This window comes from Trachurus japonicus, chromosome 23 (assembly GCF_045865225.1).
Source record: "Trachurus japonicus isolate A0001 chromosome 23, Traja_1.0".
In the NCBI taxonomy this organism is placed as follows: domain Eukaryota; kingdom Metazoa; phylum Chordata; class Actinopteri; order Carangiformes; family Carangidae; genus Trachurus; species Trachurus japonicus.
The window spans coordinates 4,382,517-4,403,643 of NC_140929.1; the positions used below are offsets into that span (position 1 = coordinate 4,382,517).

Consider the following 21,127-nt stretch of genomic DNA (forward strand, 5'->3'; position numbering starts at 1 on the left):
AAATAAACACGACGTGGAAAACTCTTCAACTCCACTTTAATCCGTTTCTAATATCTTTCTTTCTCTCTCTCTTTCGTTCCTTTGTTTCTTCCTCCAGCCATCGTTCGAGCTCAGGAATTGTTTTTACTTCCAGAAATAGCTGTGCCGCTGTGTCTCGGTGCTGCACCCCCCCCCCCTCGCTTTATTTTTTTCCCTTTTTTGTTCACGTATTTGAAAAAGTTGGATTTGGTCAGATTTGATTTGGCCTCGTTAGATATTACTGAGGAAATAACGAGTCAGATAATTAAACGTCTCTTTTTTTTCTTCTCTCTCTGTGCTGCCAGGACAAAAAGATTCCTGCTGCATTTGTATTTCACCATAGCAACAGCACATCCCATAATAAACCCGCAGCAACACACAGCTTCTGGAGTGCGGAGATGAAACTGTTACAAACGCACACGTGCATGAACTCATTGACATCACACACACACAGACTTACACACACTTAGTGCAGAGTTACAGCTCATTACATTGAGTCACTGTTTGTGCCTTGGAATCGAACCCACGATCAGATCGAGTGTAATTTTAATAATTAGACAGAGCGACTGTTTAAATGTCGTTTATCTTCGTCCGTCATCCAGATGTTGGAGGTTTGTTGTTTTTCCAGTGACAGATTATTATTATTATTTGTTTTGTTTTATCTGAACTGGAACAAGTTTCCTGCTGTTTTATAGAGTGATGGACGGATGAATGGAGGGATGGACAGATGGAAGGTGGGATAAGAGGAAGGATGAATGGTTGTGGAGATATAAGGATGAATGGATAGATGCAGGGATAGATGGAAAAAAGGACAGATAGAATGACAGAACGATAGAACGAACAACAGATAGATAGAACGATAGATAGATAGAAGGATAGATAGATAGATAGATAGATAGATGGATAGATAGAAGGATAGATAGATAGATAGAAGGATAGATAGATAGATAGATAGATAGATAGATAGATAGATAGATAGATAGATAGATAGATAGATAGATAGATAGATAGATAGAAGGATAGATAGAAGGATAGATAGATAGATAGATAGATGGATAGATGGATAGATGGATAGATAGATAGATAGATAGATAGATAGATAGATAGATAGATAGAAGGATAGATAGATAGATAGATAGATAGATAGATAGATAGATAGATAGAACGATAGATAGAACGATAGAACGATAGAACGATAGATAGATAGATAGAACGATAGATAGAACGATAGAACGATAGATAGATAGAACGATAGAACGATAGATAGAACGATAGATAGATAGATAGATAGATAGATAGATAGATAGATAGATAGATAGATAGATAGATAGATAGATAGATAGATAGATAGATAGATAGATAGATAGATAGATAGATAGATCACTGACCCATGGATCCCTCGTAGTTCTCCGACTCGGTGCTCAGGAAGCTGTTGACCTTCTTCACCGCCGACATCTGAACCTCCAGGTCGGCCAAGTTCCTCACCACCCAGTTCAGGTAGTTGGTCACCTGCAATGATGATGCTGCTTTATGCTTCTATTGTTCTTTATTAATAGATAATCTGAAATAATAAACATTATATTTTGAGAAAAGTCTCCTCCAGAGTTTATTTTAATGTCAGACAGGGTGCCAGTTTTTAAACCAGTATCACCTGAAATTTTCTGTTTGATGAAAATATTAACAGCCACAAATAAATACAGAAATAAATCAATTCATCATATTAAATGATCGATTGATGTGACGAGTCAGTGGTTACAATAATATAAGATTGTTGAGTGTTTGGTCATGTGACTACACTCGTGTTTGCAACTCAAACAAGTCACAAGAGACGTTCAAGAGAAGAGTTACAAGCCGTTCCGAGGCGCTGCCGACTTTTAATAGTATTCATTTGTTGGATTATAACGTGTCTTATGTTTTATTGGTGATAAAACGTACAGTAGGTGATATGTGATAGTTAATACTCACAGTGAGGGCGTAGGTGAGTCCGAGGCCCACGTAGGGAAGGTAACTGAAAGTCCATATCGAAGCTCCGGCTGCCGTCAGCACGATCACAGCTCCCAGGTAATCCTGCAGGAAAATATGAAAATCAAAACCTAAAATGAACAAAGAGCTGCACTTTAAAAAAATTTTTTTTTTACAATGTATCCGAAATAAACCTGTATGATATGAAACATTAAAGGGATAGTAGCATTTTTTTAAAGTGGGGTTGTATGATCTACAAATAGCCTCTAAGTACTTTAATTGCAGTAGAAGACTCTCTGCACTCCTCCCGTTAGCAACGCCAGCCCATAATAGCCCTGCCCAGAGATTTACAACATACATTGTTGTGAATGGACCCAAAGAAACGGCCTATTTTCACGGCCTAAAAGAGGTTTTACCTGAAAAAAAAAAACACAATTCCATTGTTTGCTATAATATCATTTTTTCCAGCCCTTTAAAGTGCAGGAAAAACACAGTTTTTATTTGGAGCTAATGTATGTTGTAAATCTCTGGGTAGGGCTATGGGCTGGCGTTGCTAACGGGAGGAGTGTAGAGAGTCTTCTACTGCAATTAAAGTACTTAGGGGCTATTTGTAGATCATACAACCCCACTTTAAAAAAATGCTACTATCCCTTTAACAATGTGAAGTGGTTTTCTCACCGTGCGAACCTCCAGCCAGCGGTTGGCTGCAGACAGAAACAGGTAGGCCGTGTTGTTGGTGTCCGTCAGCTCCAACATCCGCTGTTTAAACCGAGCCTCATGTCTGCAACACAAACAGAAATGGAAATGAAAAAAAAAAAAAGGCAGATTATAGACAGTAAAATATTTGTACAGTTGAATCTCTTGAAGTTTTTTTTTATTTTTATCAGAGAGTCTGAAACAGAGTCCGTTTGGAGGGAGACCAGTGGTGGATAATGATAATGGGAACCGTCCTGTGATTGCCAAGAAACTGTCTCAACACCAGATTCATTGTTTCTGTGTGTGTGTGTGTGTGTGTGTGTGAGTCTCTCAGTGTTTGTATATTTGTGTGTGTGTGTGTGTGTGTGTGTGTGTGTGAGGAAGAGGAAGTCCTCAGGGAGAGAGGAGAAAAAAAGCGTGAGAGCTGTTTAATGTTGGATTATACCGACGATGGGAAAGAGAGTGAAGACAGAAATACAAGGAGACCATGTTCCTGTCACAACCGCTGACAACTGCATCGCAATATTAACACGATTAATAGAAGTATGAAAGTGTTAAAGCTCCTTCAAAATAAAGGTAGATGTTTGTATTAAAGCTCTTTCAAAATAAAGGTAGATGTTTGTGTTAAAGCTCCTTAAAAATAAAGGTAGATGTTTGTGTTAAAGCTCCTTCAAAATAAAGGTAGTTGCCACCTGGACCCAAACATCCATCCAACAACTTGCATGATTTGGTTTCTCTGAGTGTTTTTATTCTGAAATCTGCTCTATTTTTTTATTGGATCAACTCAGAAAACAGCCGGCCAATCAGAAGAAGAGAGGCTCAGACTGAGCCTCCTATAAATAGTTTCGATATAATATAAATTCCCAGTTGTACCTGAAGGCTCTTATTGTGGTGAGACCCTCGGCCGTCTCAGAGAAGTGACAGAGCAGAGGAAGCTGAGTGGAGTCGTCGAGGTCCTGAAGGTCCCTGAGAGAGAGAGAAAGAGAGAGAGACAGAGAGAGAGAAAGAGAGAGAGAGAAGATTGAGTTTATATCTCTTGGTTTTGTTATTTCTAGTTTATACAGAGGAAGAAAACATTGATTTTCTATAAACAGTTGGCAGGAAACTTTTTGGATTTATAGCTGTTGGCTGTTTACTGCAGGAAAAATGATGCTAAATTTATAATAAATTAAAGAAGGGACAAAAAAAAGAAAAAAAAAAAGAAAAAAAAAGAAGCTGCACTGTGGACGGACTCACTTGGACGCGACCCGGAAGTACTTCTGGATGAAGTAGAAGGTGATGGCCAGAGGAACCAGGGCGATCAGAAAGTAGGGAGTGATGGAGGCTATGACGCCGATGGCCGAGAGGCAGAGCAGCGTGGAGCGGGTCAGAGACTCCAGGGTCGGAGGAATGTGCTACAAGACAGAGAGAAAGAGAGAGTCCTTAAAGGGAAAGTTCAACATTTTGGCAACTTGGCCCATTGCCATAATCCCTATAGTCATAGCAGTAGGTTTGTTACCTTTAATTGTCGTGCAAGCTATTTTTAGAACGGTGGAGCAGAGCCGTGCTACGGAGGCTCATGGGATTTCTTGGTTTCCCTCATCAAACTCATCAAATACACAATCCAACAACTCCACAACGCTCTGGTGGACAAGTTGTGAGCTGCACATTCACCACGCTATGAGATAATAACACAACGTTACCACACAGAGTTGTTTTAGAGGGAAATTCATGCAAAACCGCTGATGCGTGTTGCCTTCAGGGACAGTTTTTCATCAAGCAGTCTCTGTATTTCCCTCTAAAACAACTCTGTCTGGTAACGTTGTGTTATTATCTCATAGCGTGGTGAATGTGCAGGTCACAACTTGTCCACCAGAGCGTTGTGGAGTTGTTGGATTGTGTATTTGATGAGTTTGATGAGGGAAACCAAGAAATCCCATGAGCCTCCGTAGCGTAGCTCTGAGCAGCTCACAGCTCTGCTCCGCCGTTCTAAAAATAGCTTGCACCGACAATTAAAGGTAACAAACCTACTGCTATGACTATAGGGATTATGGCAATGGGCCAATTTGGTAAAATGTTGAACTATCCCTTTAAAGTCCACTGGTCCCGGTTCGTTACCTGGTCGATGATGTTGGTGTCGGCCGAGAACCTGTTGAGGATCTGACCCAGAGGAGTGATGTCGAAGAACCTGGGGAATCAGAAACATCAACAGGAAATATTCAGGATGTTTTCTTGAAGCTCTGACACTTGAAGTGAAGTTGAAGTTATGTAAACACACGCGTCACGGTTGTTTCCATAGAGACAAGACATCTCTGTGTGTGAAACTGAGCTGTCATGTCGGGTAAACTCTGCTTTAATGCTCCTGAAACTGATAGTGGAGCAGATTATGGGTCACTCTTTTGCAAAAAGGCGCTGGCCACTCAAACAATTCAATATTGCGGCAATTTTTCAAGATGGCTTCCGGGTATTGTACCGCTATAGACATATAATTATCAAATCAATTCATTTTGGTCTAAGGTATTATAAGGGGGACCACTAAAAATTTTAACTAACAGATATCACTATGAAACTTCCCAAGTTTATCACTCACATCAAGACAAATATTTTTCATATTACAAGTTTTATCAAATTTTATGTTTAAATATGTAAATTAGGCAATATCTAATGAAATATGCACTAATTTGCATATATTTCCAGAACAGAAATCTGAACAATGGATAAAGCTACTTTCAAAATTCTTGTTTTATCTTGTTGACATATTAGAGTCAGAAGTTTTTACAGAGGGATTGTTGATATCTCCTTGTATCACTCTGTAAATGTGAAAATACTGTCACCAGCCCTAAAAAAAAATCTAATTTCGCCATGTTTTTAGTAATAAAATGTTGTATAAATCAGGCTGTGAATGATATATCAACAATCCCCTCTGTAAAAACCTTCAGAATATAGAAATGGATCAAACTGGAAGGTTTGGTGTCTGTAAGTGCTGCTGAAGTGGAGATTTCAGGCTCAGAGTCTGAGGAAAAACTAATTTTGAGAAAACGGGTCAGAGAAACTTTTGGTGAATTTAGGAGAAAACATGGTGAAATTTAAGGCTGATGAAAGTATTTTCTCATTTACAAAGTGATAAAAAGAGATATCCAAAATCCTCCTCTGTAAAAACTTCTGACTCTAATATGTCAACAAAATAAAACAAGAATTTTGAAAGTAGCTTTATCCATTGTTCAGATTTCTGTTCTGGAAATATATGCAAATTAGCGCATATTTCATTAGATATTGCCTCATTTACATATTTAAACATAACAAATTTGACAAAACTTGTAATACAAAAAATATTTGTCTTAATGTGAGTGATGAACTTGGGAAGATCCATGGTGATATCTGTTAGTTAAAATTTTTACCCTATTCACCTGTAGTTGTCCCCCCTTTAAGGTCTCACATTTCATTATTATAAGTGTTTTGTTGTTTGCTGTTTGTGTGTGTGTGTGTGTGTGTGTGCACCTGATGGGGGCGTGGATGATCTTGTTGAGCAGGTTGTGGTGCAGGTTGGTGGCGGCAGAGAGACCCAGGAACTCCACGGTGAGAGAGGTGATGAGACACAACGTGATCCCGGCCGCACACAGGATGATGAACACCATCAGGAAGGACTCGTCCTGACACTGACACACACACACACACACACACACACACACACACACACACACAGTTACACACAGTGGTGTAGTCTAATTTTTTTAAGGGGGTCCACTGCTTTTTAGGTGGGTAAACTGTTCATAGTTGCATCACTGGTGGTTCTCAAACTTTTTTACATCAAGGACCCCAAAACTGACACAAATTAGACCACGGACGCCCATTGGACAAAATTTTGAAGCAAACACCAGAAATACACAAACCATCAATGTACATTTAAATTAGGCGCACATTTTTGAAAGATTATAGAGACATTTCTAGAACAAAGTGGTAAAATTTCCACAAAAAAATAAATAAATAAATAAATAAAAAGGTTTTTAAAAAATTGAGAAAAAACTGGTAACATTTCTCAAATAATTCTAGAAAAAGCGAAAAAGTGGTAAGATTTCGCAAAAAATTGTAGAACATTTCTCTCTCAAAAAAAAGGGCCAAACAATAATACAAATTTTTTTTGAAGAAACTGTTAACATTTCTAAAAATAAAAAAAAAAATAAAAAAAAAGTCTAAACAATAATTAAAAAAGTGATTTCAAGAAAAAGTTGGGGACCCCCTTGAACCCTGTCAACCCTTCCACTTTGAGAACCACTGACATTTACTTTAGTTAGATAGTTTTGTTGTACTGGGTATACTGAAATATTTATACATTTTCAGTGGCTATACTGAGTATAACTGAGTATCACATAGACCAGAGGTCTTCAACAGGGGGTCCGGGACCCCTAGGGGGTCCGCAGAGATGCTGCAGGGGGGTCGTGGAATTTTTGGTTGATGAGACAATTTTTTAAAATATTTTTTCGTTTCCACATTTATGTCACAAATAAAAACTTCATTTGAATAGCTTGTCTGCATGATTACCATGCCATTGACAGGTATTGTTGATATTGGCATTGGGCATCAGTTAAAGGGATAGTTCAACATTTTGGCAAATTGAGCCTCCGTAGCGTAGCTCTGAGCAGCTCGCGGCTCTGCTCTGCCGTTCTAAAAATAGCTTGCACCGACAATTAAAGGTAACAAACCTACTGCTATGACTATAGGGATTATGGCTATGGGCCAATTTGCCAAAATGTTGAACTATCCCTTTAACAAGGTGTGTTTATAATTATATAAAGGTGTGTTTATAATTATAAACACACCTTGTTAAAGGGATAGTTCAACATGTATAAATGGCAGTTGCATGGCTGCCCTACTCACTGCACCTGTGCATGTTTGATACATTATATGAACATGTGTATTATTTGAATAGCTTAGTAGTGAATGCAGAATAACAAGCTATGTTTATACATGGCACTAAGCCCAGTTTAATATGAAACACAGTTTTATACAATATAGAAGGGGGTCCCTGACCCATCTCTCAGTTAGTTTGGGGGTCCCTGGCCTGAAACACATTGAAGACCCCTGACATAGACTACACTACTGGTTACACATCATCTACCTATACTCTGCTCTCAGATCCCTTGAACGCATCGTGTACCTTGACCGGCGTCGGCGTGCTGCTGCTGCTGCTGCTGCTGCTGTTGGTGGTTGTGTTGGTGTTGATGATCCCGGTGCCACTGGACATCGGACATTCTGTAACATTCTGGTTGGTCCATTGAGCGAGCCAGTAGTCGATGGCGACGATGACCGAGTGTTTGAGGAGTTTACAGGAAACCATGAGGAAGACCATGAAGAAACCACCGGAGGACATGTAGCACCAGCACACCTGAGAGGAAGAGAGGGGAAGAGATGATACGTCATAACTCCTTAAAGCCATAGTGCGTAACTTCTATCGCCCCCTATCAAACCAAACCAAACCAAACCAAACCCAAAATCAATTTAAGACATTTTAATGTTTTTAGATTAATGAATTCAATGCCTTTTAAGACTTTTTAAGGATCCGTAAGAACCCTGTTTACAGACACGTAGAAGCTACGCACTATAGCTTTAAATCTCAATATTTATTTGGATTTTCCCTCTTTTTTTTTAATCTTAAATATGAGTTTTGACTCTTGTTCAAGAAAATTCAGGCTCATTATTTGTGATTGATGTTTCTTTTTTTGACAGAAGCAGCCGTTTCCTTGTTTTTGTAGAATAATATGAGTTCTCTGATAAGACAAGAGGCGACAGAGGAGCTAAAGCAGCTGCTGTTATGATTGTTGTAACAACGTGAAAAATCTGTGACGACTTCCTGAGATGTTGATGTTACTGTGAATTAGGAAAAAAGACTAAGAAAAGTAAATGTTTGAGGGATTATTGGGGCAAATTCACATAATGCATATCAAATGTTTTGTGCCAAAATGTTTAATTAGGTCGTATCCATTAGTTTCTGTCCAGACAGAGTGATCTGTATTAGTTAGTAAAACATGTTTTACCTTCCACGGGATCTTCGATCGTCTGTTGGTCGTCGTGGACATGTTGTCGTCGTCTTCCTCCTCCTCTTCCTCCTCTGACGGGAGGAAAATCACATCAACAAAACAAAACTAAACAGAACAAACACACAAAGATTTAAAAGGAATAAACAACATGAAACTGAACCTTCGTCCTCGTCATCGGTCTGGTTCTTGGCCTCTCTGGAGTAAAACGCTCTCCTCAGGGTTTTCCTCTCCATTGTCGTCTGACTGTCCTGCTGAATGTCCTACGCACACACACACACACACACATAGAGACACACTGTGAAGTCACGACAGGTTGATGAAACATCTGGAGCCGCAGCAGCAACATCTGTCCTGAGGCGGCGTCACCTTCTCCAGCTCCTGGTCCTGTCGGTTCATCAGGGTTTTCCAGTGGTCGTAGAGCTCCACGTCGTGGGTCTGGATGTCCTTCAGCGTCCCCTCCCTCAGGATGGAGCCGTCCTTCATGGCTATGATCTACACACACACACACACACACACAACAACAAACACAGGACATAATGAACAGGTGATAGATCGACAGAAAAGTCATCTTCATTTTTTTTTAAATGTTCAAACAAGGAGTGCTTTGCAGACTCATTTGATAAATTAGTGGTGCTCTTTAGATAAATAAAGGCATTTCATTGATTTAAAGATAGTGCCTAGGAGTTTTTCTCTGTTTTGATATTGTCTTCATTTTAGTTTACCACTGAAAAATTCTGGCCTTTCCCCAAAAAATTCCAAGCATGAAAAGAATGTGTGATCTAAAAAAGAAGCATTAGGGCCAACAACGGAGTTAAAAAGTCAGAATTTCTGAGATAAAAACTCTAAATTTCTAAGAAATTCAGACTTTTTTCTCAGAAATTCTGAATTTTTATCTCAGAATCTTATATATATAAATATATATATATATATATAAATAAATCTCTGTTGTTGGCCCCATTACTATGAAACTAACTGTTATTTCTAGGCTGTTTCTTGACATTACTACGCAATTAACGGCCTGTAAATTAAAGGGCTACCTTGTGTTCTGTTAAGGATGTGAGGGGTGTAAGCGGATGTACTGTATGTGGTGTTTTTTGTCGCAGTTGTGGTAGTTGTGCTTTTTGCGGAGTAAAGAGTAAAGTTGTTGCGAACAAGAAGAAGAAGTCGTCTTCATTTTATTTTACTACTGCTCACCCAGTCTGCGTGGATCAGGTACTGGAGTTTGTGTGTAACCAGGACGACCGTCCGCTTGTCGTCCTGCAGGAACTTGAGGATCCCCTCCTGCATCAGGTGGTCGCTCAGGTGGATGTCCAGCGCCGAGAACGGGTCGTCCTGAGGAGAGACGGAGAAACCATGGAAGGTGTTTAACTTTGATCAGTGATTTGATCACATGACGTCTTCAAAGCGCCGTAAAAACAAAACTAGAGCGCCTGTTTTCAAACTCTCAGATATTTTTATTTGACTTTGAGTCAAATGACTGGAGATGTTTAATTTGATACAATACTTGATTCAAAAAACTATTTATGGGGGGATGGGATGGGAGGGGAGGGGCAACCTATATAATCAGATTTGATGATTTTGTGTATTTTTGGGTCCAATGTGTTAATAAAGAAGTTAAAAAATGAATAAAATACATATATTTGAATTGAATATAAATAATATTAACCCTCAAAGCGCCATAAAAAGGAAACCAGAGCTCCCGGAGCTCTGTGTCAACTTCAGTCGAAAGTGGGGATTTGAAACTCTCTCCGAATTTTTCTTTGACTTTGATAAACCACGTAAAATCAGAGATATGATAGTTTTAATTTGATTGTACGAAAAAAAAATCAGATCATATAGATGAAGTTGTGCTGAAAAAAAGAAGATACCAAGTGTGGGCATGTTAAACATATTTTTATGTGGAGCATAAAGGCAATCATTCAAAAGTATTCAAAAACAAAATACCTAAGGAAAGCAGAGTTATAAAACTCTTTATAAAACTATTTATTGTTATAAAACTACTGTCTCAATTGCAGTATCTCTCTATCCCCTTGATATCTCTATACATTATACATATTTATCTCTTTTAATTTACCTATTTTATTTCATCTTCATCCTTTTAAATTCATTCATTCTCACTTTATTTTACACTTAATCTACTTTATCTAATTTTATCTACCCTCCAATTGAAAAAGATTGAGTGTAAGATAGCGTTTCCTCTATGCATCTGTTTTAAAATCCTTGTTTGAATGTGTACGTGAATGTATGTGTATGTCCATCATTTTTATCATGTAAAGCACTATAAGAAAAGTGCTGTACAAATAAAGCCTGATTGATTGAAAGAGGTTCAAACCCCTAAAATCAGAGCGGGTGATGTACTGGTTTTAATTCAAGGTCAATCAGACACATTATTGACAGAAACTGAAGCAGATTAAACGTTTGTGATATTTGTCTGAATGTCTGAATGAACTCCTCTTTCCACCTGATAGAAACAGGGATAATAACCTCTGCTGCTAATTGTTTACGCCATAAATTCCTCATAAATCTGCTCTGTTGTGTTTGCGATGTTTGTGTTACTGGGCGGGCGGCGGCGGCGGCGGCCGGGTGTCCTATAGCGCCTTAATGGAGCCGGTGTTATGATTATTTGACGCACTTGACCATGACGTACGGACTGGAGATCACATATGGAAACACGAGGCGCTGCACGTCCACGAAAGAAAAACATTCCCTCCTCATTTTTAACGTGACACACGCAGACATAACACAGTGTGACGATGAGACGATGAGACGCTGAGACGCTGAGAGCTTCTAATGAGGGATGTTCGCTCGCTGCTGGACCACCAATTAAAAAAAAAAAAAAAACTGTGATGGCAACAGGAAATTATGCAAGCGGAGCACTCAGAAAGATAAACACATGACGGCACAGCGGAGTGAGAAACAGACACCTCCTCATCCCAGAGGCCGAGCGACCAGTCCGACTCAGGACCAGGACTCAGTCTGAGGTGTCTAAATACTTCAGAGTCTCAGATCGTGTTTTTGTGAATGTTCAACAGCTGGAGAGAAGCAGATGTGATGAAGGACAAGAGAACTTGTAGTATTCTCTCTACTACGTCTTCCCTGCAGCTTTGTCATGACTCATTACTACAAAATAAAAGCAGATGCGCAGCTTCACATATTGTATGATAACATCAGGATGACTTACTTTTCCTCTTGTTAATGCAATAAGAAATGTATTCATTAACACAAATCTGAATCTCATCTCAAGTTAAAGGGATAGTTCAACATTTAGCAAACTGGCCCATTGCCATAATCCCTATAGTCATAGCAGTAGGTTCGTTACCTTTAATTGTCGGTGCAAGCTATTTTTTAGAACGGCGGAGCAGAGCCGTGAGCTGCTCAGACCTACGCTACGGAGGCTCCTTATGGGATTTCTTCATTTTAAAACCAAAATAGATACCATAAGGTCAGATATACTACACTGTCAAACCTCTGATTTTAACAGCGATGATCCTCACTTTGCAGGTGGGGAAACACTAGAGAACTTTGTCCTGGTTGATGCTGTAATGTTGGGAAAAGTGATCTCCCAACTCAAATCCACAACTTGTGTTTTAGACCCCATTCCCTCGTCCTTTTTTAAATCAGTTTCCAGGTTTTTAACTGTTGATTTGCTCACCATTATAAACTGCTCTTTACAGACGGGCGTCTTTCCAACCTCACTAAAAACTGCAATAGTCAAACCTCTCCTGAAGAGAAATAACCTTGATCCTACAGTTCTCAGCAACTACAGACCCATCTCAAATCTGCCATTTTTAAGTAAGATTTTAGAAAAGCTTGTTTTTAATCAGTTGAATGATTTTTTAAACTCTCACAATGTTTTAGAGAAATATCAATCTGGTTTCCGCGCCAAACACAGTACAGAGACGGCATTAACTAAAGTTATCAATGACCTGAGGTGCAACATGGACACAAAGAAACTATCTGTCCTGGTCCTGCTGGACCTGAGTGCAGCATTCGACACAGTCGACCATGTAATTCTCCTCAACAGACTCCACACCCTCATTGGCCTCTCTGGTACTGTTTTTAATTGGTTCAAAGACTATCTTACTGGCAGAAAATGTTTTATCAATATTGACGAATGCTCTTCTGAGAACTACGATTTTAACTGTGGTGTCCCCCAAGGCTCTATTCTAGCTCCAACTCTTTTTAACTTGTACATGCTGCCACTGGGGAATGTCATCAGGAGACACGGCATTAAGGCAAGGCAAGGCAAGGCATCTTTATTTATATAGCGCATTTCATACCAAGGCAACTCAATGTGCTTTACATAAAGACAAAACATTAAAAAAAGAAGCATAAGACAGAATAAAAACAAACAAAACACTAAAAACAGAGCAAATAAAAGTAAAAGAAAAAAAAATAGATAAGTTTAAAGTTCTCAGCTATAAGCACATGAAAAGAGAAATGTTTTTAACCTGGATTTAAAAGTGCTCACAGTTGGGGCTGATCTCAGTTCTGCTGGTAGTTTGTTCCACTTGTGAGCAGCATAACAGCTAAATGCTGCTTCACCATGTCTGGTCTGAACTCTGAGCTCCACTATCTGACCTGAGTCAGTAGATCTCAGAGCTCTACTGGGTTTATACTCTACTAACATGTCTTTCATGTATTCTGGACCTAAACCATTCAGTGATTTGTAAACCAGGAGCAGAACTTTAAAATCTATTCTGTAGCTGACTGGGAGCCAGTGTAAGGTCTTAAGAACTGGGGTGATGTGATCTGATCTCTTTGTTCTGGTTAAAACTCGAGCTGCAGCGTTCTGAATGAGCTGCAGCTGTTTGATACTTTTTTGGGGGAGACCAGTCAGAAGACCGTTACAGTAGTCAAGTCTACTGGAGATAAAAGCATGAATCAGCTTCTCCTGATCAGTTTGGGACATAAAACCCTTAATTCTGGATATGTTCTTCAGTTGATAAAAGGCTGATTTGGTAACTGATTTGATATGGCTGTTGAAGGTCAGATCTGAGTCTATCAGCACGCCAAGGTTTCGGACTTGGTCTTTACTTTCTAAAGACAGTGACTCAAGGTGTTTACTGACAGCAACCCTCTTCTCTTTATTTCCAAAAACAATGACCTCAGTTTTTTCTTGATTTAACTGAAGGAAATTTTGGCTCATCCAAGTTTTGACTTGCTCTAAACAGTGACATAATGACTCTATTGGACTGCAGTCGTCTGGAGACAGTGCAAGATATATCTGTGTGTCATCTGCATAACTATGATAGTTGACATTAGAGTTCTGTAGAATTTGACCCAAAGGCAGCATATACATGTTAAACAGAAGGGGTCCAAGGACTGACCCCTGAGGAACTCCACACGTCATAGCCACTCGATCGGATTGATAACTACCAATGGTCACAAAATAACTCCGTTCCTCTAAGTAGGACCTGAACCATTTTAGGACTGTCCCGCTGAGTCCTGCCCAGGTTTCCAACCTGTCCAGCAGTATACTGTGATCCACAGTGTCAAACGCAGCACTGAGATCCAACATGACCAGAACTGACACCTTGCCTGAGTCAGTGTTCAACCTTATGTCATTTAACACTCTAATAAGAGCTGTTTCTGTACTGTGGTGAGGTCGGAAGCCTGATTGAAATTTGTCAAAGAGTCCACTGGAGTTTACGAAGTTGCTGAGTTGATTAAAAACCACTTTCTCAACGATCTTGGCTATAAAGGGAAGATTTGAGATGGGTCTGTAATTGGTTAAAATGGTAGTATCCAATGTTCTCTTTTTTAAGAGCGGCTTGATGGCAGCTACTTTCAGGGGTTTAGGAAACGTGCCTGATTGAAGTGAGCAATTTATTATTTGCTGCAGATCTGTTTGGACAGAGCTTATAATAGTTTTAAAAAAGTCAGATGGTATTGTGTCAAGACAACATGTCGATGTTTTAAGATGCTGAACTGTTTCTTCTAAGGTTTTTTGGTCAACTGTATTAAACTCTGACATTACAGTTGATTTATTCCTAGGTGATTTTAGGGATTGCATCATTGTATTATTTTGCTGATTTGTGTTGATATTTAGCCTTATGGATTTGATTTTTTCATTGAAGAAGTAAGCAAATTCATTGCATTTTTCTGTGGAAAAGAGTTCTGAAACTATCTCTTTTGGGGGGGTTGTAAGCTTATTAACCATAGCAAACAGAGCACGAGTGTTGTTGATATTCTTATTAATCATTTCAGTAAAGTGTTGCTGTCTAGCCTTGAATAGCCCATGGTTAAAATTACAAAGACTTTGTTTGTAGAGGTCATGGTGGATTTGAAGTTTAGTTTTTCTCCATTTACGCTCAGCTTTCCTGCATTCTGTTTTCAGAGCCTTTACCATCAAAGTGTTCCTCCATGGTGTTCTCTGTCTGGCCAAGGTCATCTTAGTTTTAATAGGTGCAATGGTATCAATGACATTTGAGATTTTGCAGTTGAAATTATCCAGGAGTTCATCAACTGTCTCTGCACTCACAGTTGGTGACATGACTATAGCCTCCATAAACTTAACACTGGTATTCTCATTTATGAACCTTTTCCTAACAGATACAGAGGGTAACTGCATGTCCGGAGTTATCTGTAAGTCAAAGAACACACAGAAATGATCAGAAAGAGCCAAGTCCTTGATATCAACAGATGTAATGTCAACACCTCTACAGATAACCAGATCCAGAGTGTGGCCTCGGGTGTGTGTGGGCCCTTTCACATGTTGGGAGAGGCCAAAAGTGTCAAGAAGAGAGCATAGTTCTTTGGCATTTGTGTCCATGTTATTGTCTATGTGAATGTTAAAATCCCCTGTTATGATAAAAAAGTTGTAGTCAGTGCAGATAACTGACAGCAGTTCGGCAAACTCATCAAAGAATTTTCCTGGGTATCTTGGTGGTCTGTAAATAATTAGGAAGAGAACTTTTGGATCACCCTTTACTAAAAAACATAGATATTCAAAAGAGCTAAAATCACCAAATATAGTTTCCTTGCACTGAAATACAGATTTAAAAATGGCAGCAACTCCCCCGCCTTTCTTACCACTTCGACACTTATTCATAAAACTGAAATTTGTTGGTGCAGCCTCATTGAGAATGGTAGCACAGCTACATTCAGTCAGCCATGTTTCACTAAGAAGTAAGAAGTCTAGATTATAGGTCATAATGATGTCATTTACTAACAAGGATTTGTTGGCTAGTGATCTGATATTAAGTAGAGCTAACCTTGTGGAGATAACAGGAGACACTGGTGAGTTTCGAGGTTGACAAGCTATACTCACTAGATTGGTAGATTTTATTGAACCCTTTTTATTTCTCACCAGTTTGATCACTTTTCTGTTACCCGTCACCACAGGGATTGAGAAAGCTGCCTGAACTCCATAGGGCCCTGACTTTTCCTGGGAAAGAACATTCTTGATATCAGTATTGCAGCCTGGACCCGGCACATATCATTCAGATTCAATGATATGATGATTCAGAGGAAGTGGGGGGGCTCGGTGACTTTTGGTCGAGGGTTGTTTCTGACGTGGTGGAATGCGAGGGGGTGGACGATGTGGGGGGTTAATTGGGGAAAATATGAGACCCTGGCGTGGTGTTAGTTGGATTCCACTAGTGAGAAAGCTCTTCATCCTGTCAGGGAAATCCAGAAATGGGGAGTCAGGACTAGATGAAGAGAGTTGGGGGCTGGATGGGGTTCGGGGGGTTGAATGTTGGGAGTCTCCTGTTGGGGCCGGGGGAGACTCCCCCTTTGGGGCTTTTGGGGCTAAGGGAGACTCCTTGTGTTGTGTTGATGGGGCTGGTGGATGATCCACTTGTTGGGGTGCAGATGATGACGTTGTTGGGGCTGGTGGATGATCCACTTGTTGGGGTGCAGGTGATGACGTTGTTGGGGCTGGTGGATGATCCACTTGTTGGGGTGAAGATGATGACGTTGTTGGGGCTGGTGGATGATCCACTTGTTGGGGTGCAGGTGATGACGTTGTTGGGGCTGGTGGATAATCCAGTTGCTGGGGTGCAGATGATGACGTTGCAGGTTCTTTCTGAGTCTGCTGTCCTCCGTTGTCAATCCTTATCTCAGCGCCCTCACCAGAGTGCCGTCTTATCTGCTGTTTTGGATTGTTTTGTCTCTTGTCCTTGACAGGGACTGCTGGTGCCTGACGCAAAAAGTAAAAGATGTTGGCACTTAGCAGCTGTACTCCTGACTTGTTAAGGCTAAATCCATCTGCCTTAAAGAGGTGCCTGCGTTCCCAAAAGATGTTGAAATTGTCAATAAAGTTCAGTGATTGAGCAGTACATGTATCTTTAAGCCATCTGTTCAGCATCATCAGCCTGCTGAATCTCTCATCTCCTCGCCGAACTGTTGGCAGAGGTCCACTGAAAAACACCTCAGTATTCAAACACTGAACTTTGTTTATCAGTTCCATGAAGTCTCGTTTTAATAGCTCTGATTGTTGCTTCACAACATCAAGGGCTCCTGTGTGTATGATGAGCGATTTCAATGTTGGATGCTCAGCAACAATCTTCAAGATCTTTTTTGAAACATCAGACACCATGTCATTGGGAAAACACAGTACCTTGGTGTTGTTCTTGCTGCAAAAGCGTTTTATGTCATACACAGCTCCGTCACCCACTATCAGAGTTTGAGGCCCAGTGGTTAGCTCTCTCTGTAGCCCTTTAGCATCAGATTTAGCCTCATACCTTTCTCTGGTCCTGGGAGATGAGCCTTCTTTTGGGGAGTCTGGGTCCTGTGAAAGTGGAGCATATCTGTTCTCAAGTAGAATCCCTGTGTCTTGGGGCAGTTTGCTCGTAGCCTTGGTCCGTGGTTGTTTTCTCCGTGGTTTTGGGGTTGAGGAGACAGTCCTGTGTGATGGCAGTGCAGGCCACTCGGTGTCGTAATCCATCTCCGAGTGCTGGGTTCTGCCTGATAATCGTCTTCCCATGTTTGAGGGAGGTATTTTGTGGTGCTTTGGCTTAGCACCAAGAGAGTTCCAGGGAGGACTGTTTGATTTACTCCCATTTACACCTGGCTCCGGCCGTGCCTTGGTTGTGCCCGTTAGCCTTGTGTTAGCCTGCTCCCTTTCACTGTTTTGGAATATCGGCAGAGTAGTATCATTTCCATATTGTCCATTTACCTCCACGTTCACTTCGAGCCGATGCATTTTTGTTTCCAGTACTGCTATCTTCTGGAGCAGTTTGTGGTAGTCCTCCGTGGAAAAAGGAGGCATCTTGCTGCTAATTAGCTTCTGTTAGCTGAGCTCCTCAATCCCGGTCACGACAGTGCCGGGTTGTGCTGCTGATAAGCCACACTCTCAGGGTAAAACAGTTTAAAAAACAGTCGTAGCCTCCAGTAACTATCATAAATTAGGCTTCCAGTGATATGTAGGTATCCAGGAAAAAATACAAATAAATTTCAAAAGGAAAAGATTGCAATGGGAAAAAAAAGAGAGAGTGAAGCGGAGAGCAAAGGAGTGAAGCGTCTGCACTCAAGCAAAGCAGGAAGTAAAAAAGTAAAGTAAAAACTTCCACAGTTATGCTGATGATACACAACTTTACATAGCCGTGTCTCCTGATGACACTGGGCCAGTAGATGCCCTTTTAAAATGTATTTTAGACATCAAATCATGGATGGCAGCTAACTTTTTGCAGCTCAACCAGGACAAAACAGAAGTACTTGTAATCGGTCCTGAAGCACACAGAGAGAAACTAAATTTTAAACTCAAAGCCCTGTCTTTTAACACACCTGAGCACGTTAAAAACCTTGGTGTGATTTTAGATTCAAAACTGAGTTTTAACCTTCATGTTAAAAACATAACAAAGACTGGTTTTTATCATCTTAAGAATATTGCCAGAGTGCGGCCAATTTTATCACACGCCAACACTGAGACATTAATGCATGCTTTTATCACCTGTAGAATTGACTACTGCAACGCTCTTCTCTCTGGTCTCTCTAAGAAAACCATCGCTCCACTCCAGCTACTGCAGAACTCAGCTGCACGAGTCTTAACGAGGACCAGACAGAGAGCACACATTACACCGATTTTAAGGTCTCTGCACTGGCTACCTGTCTGCTTCAGGATTGATTTTAAGATCCTTTTAATGGTTTTTAAAGCTCTTATTGGTCTCGGTCCCAGTTACCTATCTGATTTGCTTTTAACATATGAACCTTCTAGAACTCTCAGGTCTTCAGGCAGCGGCCTTTTAACTATTCCAAAAGTTGCGAACAAAACATATGGCGAGGCCTCATTTTATCATTACGGCCCACGCCTATGGAACCGACTGCCTGAGGACTTGAGGAGAGCAGATAATCTGGACATTTTTAAAAGCAAACTGAAGACCTACCTTTTTAGCCTTGCTTTTAACTGACTCGTACTATTTCTATTATTCTGAAACATGCATTTAAATTTAATTTATCTTATTTCCTTATTTATTTGTTTACTATTATTATCTTTTTTATTCTATTTTAATTCACCCATTCTTTTCTCTATTTTATCCCACTACATCTGCTTATTTTTACCTAGTGTCTTTCTGGTCTTCTCTTTTTATCTATTTTACCTCATTTGATATAGTATCTCTCTTATCCTCTCATTTTATCTATCTTATTTCATTTTACCTAGTGTCTTTCTCGTCTTCTCAATTTTATTTATTTTACTTCATTTTATTTAGTGTTTTCCCCACTGCAAATGAGTGAGTATTAGATAGCGTTTCCCCGATAAAATCAAATGTTCTAAAATTATTGTGTGAATGTGTATGTGTTTGCAAATCTATGTATCCCTAACATGTGTTCCCTATGTCTCCCAATATGTGTCCCCTATATTGCTTGTTTTTAACATGTAAAGCACTTTGAGCTGCCATGGGCATGAAAAGTGCTATACAAATAAAGCCTGATTGATTGATTGATTGATTTCTTGGTTTCCCTAATCAAACTCATCAAATACACAATCCAACAACTCCACAACGCTCTGGTGGACAAGTTGTGACCTGCACATTCACCACGCTATGAGATAATAACACAACGTTACCACACAGAGTTGTTTTAGAGGGAAATTCATGCAAAACCGCTGATGCACGTTGCCTTCAGGGACAGTTTTTCATCAAGCAGTCTCTGCATTTGCCTTGATTATTGATAGGGGAGTAACAAGGTGGTTTTGGGCTGAAGACAGGAAACCAGGCGTTCGAGCACCTCAACTGAAAACACCTGAGGACTCACCAAGAAGACGATGTTGGTGTTCTGGTAGAGAGCTCTGGCCACACAGATCCTCTGTCTCTGACCACCGCTCAGGTTGATGCCCTGAACCACACAGAAACACAGAAACATCACATCACAAGAGATCATTAAGTGTTTCTTCTTCCTCTTCTTTGTCTTTGCAGAACTGGATCGCTCCGTACCCGCTCTCCGATCTCGGTCTGGTCTCCAAACGGCAGCAGGTCGATGTCCGGCTGCAGAGAGCAGGCGTCGATTACCGCTTTGTACCTGAGAATAAAAACCACAGAATAAACCACCGAGACATGTTTCTGTATTGTCTAAGTGTTGTCTATTGTCAAATTGTGTCATTCTATGTATCACCTTTGTATAGTAGCTTGTGGTCTGTGTATTCTGTGTATTTTTTCATCTTTTATGTTATGTGTAGGGACTACAGATGGAAATTAGCTGTGAGCTAAATCTTGTGCAACCATCTCCTCATTGTTTTCTGCAAATGATTAATGTAATTGCACACTGTCCCTTAATAAACTAATAAACTAAACTAAATGTCAGAGGAATCAAACATCATTAATCTGAAGCCGAGGACCGAGCTGTTTGTTTGTTTTTACCTCTGTTTGTTGAAGGGGCTGCCGAACGTGATGTTTTCCTCCACCGTGGCGTTGAGCAGCCACGACTTCTGCGCAGCGTAGGCCACCGAGTATCTGTTCTTGCTGGATGCATCATGGGAAACGGAGGCCAAAGAGAGGGGGAAAAACGGAAAAAAAAAACACGTCAGAACTACAAATCCTGTTTTCATAAAGCTTGGGAGCAGGAGCGCTGACTCTCACCGAATAAAAGTCTTTATCATCTCAACAGCGTTCGTTGTGTCTAACTAGATTTAACGCATGTGTGTTTGTATAATTATATATAATATAATTACACCAATACACTACATCATTAGCAGGATGAGACATCTGGATAAGATCTACTGATTAAATTACTTTTAATTAAGGATAACAAGATTAGAAAAGACACAACTGATGCACTTCAGTTACACTACAACATGGAAATCTGAGCGAGATTTTGTGGTTTTAATTAAATGCAAAGATTTGTGTTTGCAAACTGGTGAACTGTGTTATAACCTTCACCAAGGAGGTTCTGTTCATCAGCCGCCGTGTCTGTTTTTGATTTAGTTTTGTTCGTCGTCAGGATTGCACAAAAAATACTAAACCAATTTAGATTAAACTCAAATTTTAAGGCCAATC

The 21,127-nt window shown here is 40.1% G+C and overlaps 2 protein-coding genes across 2 annotated transcripts in view; both read right to left on the bottom strand.

The window, feature by feature from the left end:
• Window positions 1-21,127, bottom strand: part of abcc9 (ATP-binding cassette, sub-family C (CFTR/MRP), member 9) — a 79,349-nt gene that overhangs the window by 16,195 nt on the left and 42,027 nt on the right. The window contains exons 21-36 of the mRNA XM_085769858.1: window positions 20,492-20,593; window positions 20,069-20,153; window positions 19,890-19,970; window positions 9,885-10,022; window positions 9,057-9,182; window positions 8,851-8,950; window positions 8,688-8,761; window positions 7,817-8,038; window positions 7,724-7,744; window positions 6,154-6,305; window positions 4,774-4,843; window positions 3,913-4,070; window positions 3,550-3,642; window positions 2,659-2,761; window positions 1,984-2,085; window positions 1,407-1,527 (exon numbers count right to left, since the gene is read on the bottom strand). Of these exons, the coding sequence (XP_085625984.1) occupies window positions 1,407-1,527; window positions 1,984-2,085; window positions 2,659-2,761; window positions 3,550-3,642; window positions 3,913-4,070; window positions 4,774-4,843; window positions 6,154-6,305; window positions 7,724-7,744; window positions 7,817-8,038; window positions 8,688-8,761; window positions 8,851-8,950; window positions 9,057-9,182; window positions 9,885-10,022; window positions 19,890-19,970; window positions 20,069-20,153; window positions 20,492-20,593 (1,748 nt within the window). The remainder of the gene's footprint in view (window positions 1-1,406; window positions 1,528-1,983; window positions 2,086-2,658; window positions 2,762-3,549; window positions 3,643-3,912; window positions 4,071-4,773; window positions 4,844-6,153; window positions 6,306-7,723; window positions 7,745-7,816; window positions 8,039-8,687; window positions 8,762-8,850; window positions 8,951-9,056; window positions 9,183-9,884; window positions 10,023-19,889; window positions 19,971-20,068; window positions 20,154-20,491; window positions 20,594-21,127) is intronic.
• On the bottom strand, window positions 16,346-18,066 carry LOC146962369 (uncharacterized). Its single transcript, XM_085769903.1, has 2 exons — window positions 16,613-18,066; window positions 16,346-16,478 (listed from the first exon to the last, which is right to left on the bottom strand). The coding sequence occupies exons 1-2, from the start codon at window positions 17,905-17,907 to the stop codon at window positions 16,346-16,348; spliced, it is 1,428 nt and encodes a 475-aa protein (XP_085626029.1). The 5' UTR covers window positions 17,908-18,066.

Excerpts from the sequence above, each read along its gene's own strand:
- LOC146962369 (XM_085769903.1), bottom strand. The coding sequence starts at position 17,907 with ATGCCTCCTTTTTCCACGGAGGACTACCACAAACTGCTCCAGAAGATA. Across the intron at positions 16,479-16,612 it reads CATCCACCAGCCCCAACAAC|CCCCATCAACACAACACAAG; the intron begins GTCATCATCTTC and ends ATCATCCACCAG.